At 30.3% G+C, this 7,541-nt stretch overlaps 1 protein-coding gene across 1 annotated transcript; it reads right to left on the reverse strand.

Moving 5' to 3' along the window:
• Positions 1–3,597: 3,597 nt before the first annotated feature.
• On the reverse strand, positions 3,598–6,212 carry LOC150035943 (membrane steroid-binding protein 2-like). Its single transcript, XM_090313475.1, has 2 exons — positions 5,877–6,212; positions 3,598–4,172 (listed from the first exon to the last, which is right to left on the reverse strand). The coding sequence occupies exons 1-2, from the start codon at positions 6,179–6,181 to the stop codon at positions 3,836–3,838; spliced, it is 642 nt and encodes a 213-aa protein (XP_090169601.1). The 5' UTR covers positions 6,182–6,212; the 3' UTR covers positions 3,598–3,835.
• Between the last annotated feature and the right edge of the window lie 1,329 nt (positions 6,213–7,541).

Genomic DNA, 7,541 nt, shown 5'->3' on the forward strand with positions numbered 1-7,541 from the left:
TAAATTTCCACTAATTGAGTTCAGATTGAATTATCTTAACCTCCAATAATTCTATTTTAGCCACTCAAAATAACACCCAAATAATTTTCGAAAGTAAATTGAAAATTGTCTCTAAATTTAGGTCTATATATTGAAATTTCACAATATTGGATTTTGTTATGCAAAATAAAATAAAAAATAGAGCAACTTATTTTTTTATTAAATATCAATAAATAGATTATCACAAAATACAAGTTTTAGGACATAAAACTCAACAACCACACACTATCAAACAAGAACCAAACTCTTCAAATAGGAAGCCACCAATCTAAATGTCTTACAGCACTTTTAAAATATTCAAAAGACTCTTAGAATAATAAAATGAGGTTCATTCAAACTAAGTCTAAATTACAAATAGAGAGTGTCCACAAGGATCATAAACTTAATTACTAACACCTTAATTGAAGTCAAAAGGATCTAAATAAAGTTCTAACAATGAAAACTCACCGAAAAGAACTCGTGTCCGAACAATTCCGAGAAGTATTTTGAATCTATAAATAAGAGTTTCCATTAAAAACAAATCTAAATAACCTTAAACTAGCTCGAAAGAGAATTTAGAATGTCCTGCCCACGAAAACTTACCCAAAATGACTCAAATCCTTGTTGGTTGGTGTTTGAAAATGATCAATTCTACATAAAGAGAACCGTTAAGAAGTGAGTAACTCAAATCTAGCATCGTTGCTCTTCCGGTCATTGCGGGCCTCGCATGACTTAGGGAATGGCTGCTGCTTAACCAAAAAGGGAGAGGATGAAAGGTGTAGGTGGATGCTTGGGTTTAAAAATACTTTTCCTTTCTTCTTTTCTTCCTTATAAAAAATAAAAAACAAAAGCCAATATTGAAAAAAAAAAGATGATAAGTTTTTTGGAAAATTATTTCAAATAGTAAAACTGTTGAAAATATTAATAAGATATAACAAAATTTTAAAACGGTCAATGATATAGGTTGATAGACATTGATAGGCTTTCATCAGTGTCTATCAATATCACTTGTAGACGCTGATAGACAACTACTCTAAAATTTTGCCATATTTTGTAAATATTTTGATTTATTTTTCTATATTTAAAAACATCTTTGTTTTTAATTCCAAATATAAATTATGTTTTACCAAAAGTTTGTCATCTTTATTAGGAGCAAACAGATTTTGAAAAGTTTCTTGTATTAAATTCTAAAATTTTGAAATTAAAGATTTTAATCAAAGCCCTTGTTTCCAACCTTTTAAGAAATTTAATTTGGAAATAGAATCAACGAAGTCCAACTAATTTATAATAAATGGATTGAAAGAGATTTAAAAGCATACTTTATTCCAAAAATAGCCTAATTTTTGTAACGTTGTTGCATATATTATATGTATGTGTAAATGGAGCATTATACTAGTTGCATTGGACCAATCAACAATAAAGTAATTTCAATGTTGCATATTTATTCAACTTATGCACAATCAGATAAGATCATATATCTTTTAAAAGGGGAATAACATTATTATTGATTTCATATAGAAACAAATATTATTATTGATTTTTAGGGTTCTGGTTATCTATTTAAAAAATTTAAGATCAATTGGACATTATATACACCCAATATTATTACATCATTACCTAGTTTTATCATAATAGTTAAGAAATTCTTTATATGATTTCATATCATAAAGTGACATCAACCAGATTAGGTGTTAGGAGACAAGTCGACATGCGACAAACAATGTCGTCATTGTACAATGCAAACATACAATTGCACCAGATTGACTTGAAAGATAAACATCACCAAGACTGATGACGATTTCATGCAGATTATGTATCATTATGGTGTGCACATTGTGATCATCGTGCTCAACGCAATATAGTAGATGATTCAACATGTCAGATGAATATTCATTTTGGTATAGCTCAATAACGAGAAGGTATATCACACCTGACAATATTTATTACTATTGCTTGGTAAGAATTTATAATCTAAAGTTTTTCAATTATATATATGTATTTTATATTATATTAATTTTTTCTTTCATGTAAAATAACTTTCTTCAAGATATGCAATAATGTTCAATGCTACAAAACTTACAATAATTAGGTTCTATGTGTGACCAATGTCTTGTAAAAGTAATAGATAGTAATCCAAAAAACTTGAAAAACTTAATTTTGTTGTTACTAATAGGAGACATGCTCATTGTAGATGCTAATAACAATTCGCCAAAGATATTCTAGAGTAACACATTGGCAAGGACCTCTTATAGTTAATTATCTTATTCCACCTTCTTTTGGCACTAACTAGGAGTTCAAACAGGCATTACATCGAGTTCTAGTTATCAACAACAGTATTAGCACGCAATGATTTTTTGTCTATTGAAATCGAACAAGATATTGATGATATAGTTCATCATCAACGATACTTTGAAGTATCTATACCTCGTTATTGGCAACATGAGAGAATACAACCCACCATGTGACACATGAGCTTTTGTTGAAATGTAATCATATTTTTTACTATGTACATACTTATATTTGAATATTAATTTGTTAATCATTTTCTGTATCATGTGACTGGATTTAATGACTACAGATATAATTACATGTTTTATTATTCTTTAGAACTCAAGGGCACAATAGTATAACTTATAGAACAAATCATATTCAATTAAGGTCTTACATGTTTTATGGTTCTAAAAACAACATAAACAAAAAATGCAAACCAAGAAATGCATTATTAGCCTATAAAAAAGAGAGTGAGACAAAACTTGAGTACATGGTATATGAGTACTTGTCAAAGTCGTGTATATGGTTCATGATTTCCAACAGACTTGTGTACCATTTACACGAGTTTTGAAGATGTGAAGCCCCATTTACTAAAGTTGAGGGTTAAATTGGTACACCATGTACATGAGTTCCGTAGAAAATAATACTATCTTGATTTATCATTAGTTTTGATTTCAACCTCTAATCAGAAATATCTTTTTTTACATTCATTATTAAAATTATAGTTTTCACAACTACCTTATAAATGCCCCTTTTCAAAAATAAATAAATAAATACATTATTGTTGAACTTTTCCCTCAAAAGTTTTTATTTATTTATTTATATATTTATTATTATTATTATTATTATTATTATTATTATTATTATTATTATTATGTAGCTTTGGCATTTGACCAATAATTTTCACTTTTATTTTCATAGTGAAGAAATTATCGTTCAAATTGATAATGTAACAAAGAAAACCACCCTCAAAAGTATTGAATGTTCTATATTGATTGTTAGATTCAACCCTATTGCCTACGATCTTAATGCATCATTATATTTGAAAAGAGTCGATTCTTTAAAACCATAAATTCATTACTTACCAACTCTATTCTTTTTTCCTTTTCTTTTTTTTTTTTTAATTTCAACAAAAAGGCAAATTTCGATCATTGCTTACATCACCAACTAAGAGATCAAAGATTCAAATCACCGATTTTAAGACATTTGATATACCCTCCTTGAGGCAAAGGAATTGCTAATACCCTAATTTATTGTTATTAACTAGTTCATCATACTTTCAGTTTCAATCAGACCAAGTCAAACAAATTGGGGGCATAAGAGATCCTCAGTCCCATTTCCAAATTCAAACACTAATTATCTTATTGTCAGATGTTTATTGAACAATAGTAAACATAAACTCAAGCCTTAACTCCACCTGTAACATCATCACCCTACACAACTAGATTTCACTTATCTATGAAACAAGATTACTGAAACATGAGCACACATACATTGTTCTCTTTTCCTATATCCGTCGAAAGGGGCATCTGTAGACAGAAGAATATTAATCGACATTTGCAGCAGCAGGGGTTTCCTCAACTTTATCATCTCGAGATTCCGAGTGACTTTCTTCGGCAGGCTTACTAACTTCAGCAATGCTTGATTCTGCAGGCTCACCAGCTGCAGCATCACCATCAGCAACTGACTTCTGAACTGTCCCAACTTTAACATATTTACTCATGAATTTATATTCCCAATCCTGCAAGGCCTCGAGTTCGAATGGACCGAGACCGGAGATATCGCCAGTCAGATCTTTTTCTTCAAAAGACATTTTTGCAAGAGCTCTGCTGGCATCCTTTCCAGCAAAAAGCGCATAGGGCCCCCCAGGTCCATAGAACATTCTGCAAGTAGAACCGTTTAGAAGAGATAATCGCAAAGAAATATGAAAGCTTGATTAAGAGAAATATAGAAAATTGAAGCACTATCTATGGCCGTATACAAGACTAAAACCTGACGGATACAAAGTGCAATTTCTCCAATTTTAATTTTCCTTTAAGAGGACGCACACACAAGAGAGCAAGACACTGCAAAGTATTGGATATTTGACTTGCCTTAGTACGCATATTTAGGAGAGATTTTGAAATGGTGAAATCACTCTCTTCATGTCTAATTTTTCATGTTTAAAATCACTTCGAAACACACTTTTAATCATTCAAATTCACTTCAATATCTAATTTTACACTTTTAATCGCATGTTGGTACTACTGAAATTAATTTGGAATGCTTAAAACATTTTTCTAATAATTTAGAAAATGATAAAGTGATTTTAATAATTTTAAAATCACTCTCAAACATGCTTCATTAGCGTAGTAAATAATACACAATCAGAAAAACTCGTCAGATAGCCAAAGATGTTCTAAAACAGTTGAATGCATGTCCAAGAGTGTACCTAATCATGAAAACAAGGGACCTGTTCTTATAATGTTTTTCAAAAAGAAACTATCTACTTTTTAGCACATCATGAGAGGAGGTTTCTGCATTGTTTTCTATTAAACTTATTCTGTCTTTCAAATCAAACGCTTGTAAAAAGTGATCTGAAATCATGAGCTTGTAATTTGTAAAAATGATTTTACATGTAACAGAATCTTTTCCGATCCCAAATAAAAGAAGGATTGGTTTATCTACAAGCCACCACAAAAAATAGCTCTTAAAACATAGCAGTTCAGAATAACTTGTGGAACACCAATCTCTTGCCTATGTGAACTACATGTACAGTAGTACTATACGAATTCTATATGCTGGAAACATCATGGCCGTAATTTGAAAGTAAAAAATGACAGTCAGTACAGAATATTTTCAAAACTAGATACATAGCAAATCGCAGCTATAAGAAGGAATGAAGAAATGTTGAACTATCGAAGTTAAAATTCAGATGAACAAATAACAAAAAGTTTGATCTCACCAATATATTTAGAGAGGTTTTATCATCCACCACTAAAGAGATTGAAAGTTTGAATTGAAGTATCTGGTCGTGGGAGCATATATATTATGACAAGCATAGAACACCATTAAAGATAGGGGTGTAACTTGTAAGCAGGTCAGCACAGAAATCCGCAAGACCCATGTAAACCAAATCAACCAAAAAGTGTAAATTCCGTTTTAAGCTCGCACCCCTAGTTTTATAAACTCGTAACAGAAAGCACAATTTTTATAGAAACTATTAATAATCTTCTTTTACTATAACTAGCATCAAACAGACAATGCATGGCTCCTAGTATAAGAAACAGGGAATTAGAAATAGCCTAAAAAATATCAATAGCGGTTCAATGCAGTAGGACCAAATTAAGTTTCATTTGGAAGGAATCAGTAGCTATTTGAACGAAAAGAAGAACTATAGATGGCAAAACGAAGCACCAAAATCAATTAAATCTTCTGTAAACCTAAAATCAGCTTGATATTCATGTTCCACATGCCATCAAAGAGCTGAACAAACACGTTGACTCAAAAACAAATTGAAACCGAAACAAAACTTATCACGATCATCGAAACACAAAATACCTAAAACAGAGTGAAAAAATTCGAAAGAAAGAAAACCCTCAACGGACCTGCTCTGAGAAACATCGTAGATCTGGCCCTTGATAGCCATGAGAAGAGGCTTCTTGGGATCGGAGCCATCGTATTGCTTCAAGTCATCCTCAGAAATTTCACCGACTTGGACAGGCGGAGGGAGAGGCTGTAGTTGCTCACCCAAGTCCCTAGTGTGGGTTCCGTAGTCGGAGGGAGCGAAGAAACTTGAAATGAGATAGTAAATGGCAATACCGAGAGCCAAGACTGTGAAGAAGGTGGCGGGAGAGAGGCCTGTGTAGGCCACGATCGCCTCCTTCAGCGTCTCCCAGACTTGCAGAGCCATGGCGGATAGAGAGAAGACAGAGAGAAAGAGAGAGGAAGGAGGGTGAGAGAAGGAAAAGGGAAGCAGCTTTTTGCTACCAACCTAAAAGCTCTTTAATCAACGGCTGTCCTTGTCCGTGGACAACATTTAACATCTCCGCCGCACATTTTGGCTTCTTTGATAAATATAATTTTGGTTTCTAAACTCGTACATGCTAGTGGGATTGGACTCGAGATTAACAAAATTTGCCTTAGAAACGGAATCTAAAAACGAAAATTTGAAAATATTTGAAAATAAGGGATTCGATTAAAATCGGTCATATTTCATGTTTTTAAATATGTGTTTAATAGTAGAATTTAGAAACTCAATTCTAATCCAGACAATTATAAATTAGTTATAGTTATCCACTAACTATTAGTTGACAATAAATTAAATTATTATTAATTTATTTATGAATATGTTTTATGTTAAAAAATTGTATAATTATTGTTTTGTAATATTATATAATTTATATAAAAAATTAAAATTTTGGTCCATATGATTTTGAGTAAATTAAACTTGAAGGTAATTGAGTTTCTATAATCTGATAAAAACTTCATAATAAATAGTTAATTGAGTTTCTATAATCTGATAAAAACTTCATAATAAATAGTCTTTGTATGGGTTGTTCAAGAGAATTTAACAAACGCATAGATTATTAAACCATATGAATTAAATTGTAAATTTTAAAATCATATGGACTAACTTCTAACTTTATCCAAACCATTGGGACAAAACTTGAAATTTGACTTAATTTAATTTATAATACATTACTTAATACATATTTTGATTTAAAAAAAATGATTTGGGTTTTAATATAATTACACGTTTTAAAATTTAAAATTCTAATTTTGGATACAAAGAAAACATAAAATGTTATTTTCAGAATTTGCACGGTTTGGATCACATAATCTGAAAACAGTTTTTAGAAACAAATTTTAGATCATCTGGCAAACATATATCCGTCGAATTCAATGAATTTGAAAACATAAAATGTATCCAGATTGGGAATCAAACAGATACTAAGAAATTCAAAACAAAAATTTTTCAGGAAAACTGTATTTGTACTTCATGTTTTTAATTATATGTTTGGTAGCAAATTTAGATTAGATTATAAATTTAACAACTATTTTCGATACATTTGATATTATATTTGTCATGGTTACTCACTAGATATCAGGTTGACTATAAAATATTATTAATTTATTTGTAAACTTGCTTTAAGAGTTTGTTTTTTGGTATAATTATTATTATTTTGTAATATTATATAAATTATAATAAATTACTTACTACATATTTAAATTTTTAAATTTTAATTTAATTTATTAACGTTCTTATCTTT

This window comes from Benincasa hispida, chromosome 5 (genome assembly GCF_027475165.1).
Source record: "Benincasa hispida cultivar pf3 chromosome 5, pf3_genome.v1.1, whole genome shotgun sequence".
Classification (NCBI taxonomy): Eukaryota; Viridiplantae; Streptophyta; class Magnoliopsida; order Cucurbitales; family Cucurbitaceae; genus Benincasa; species Benincasa hispida.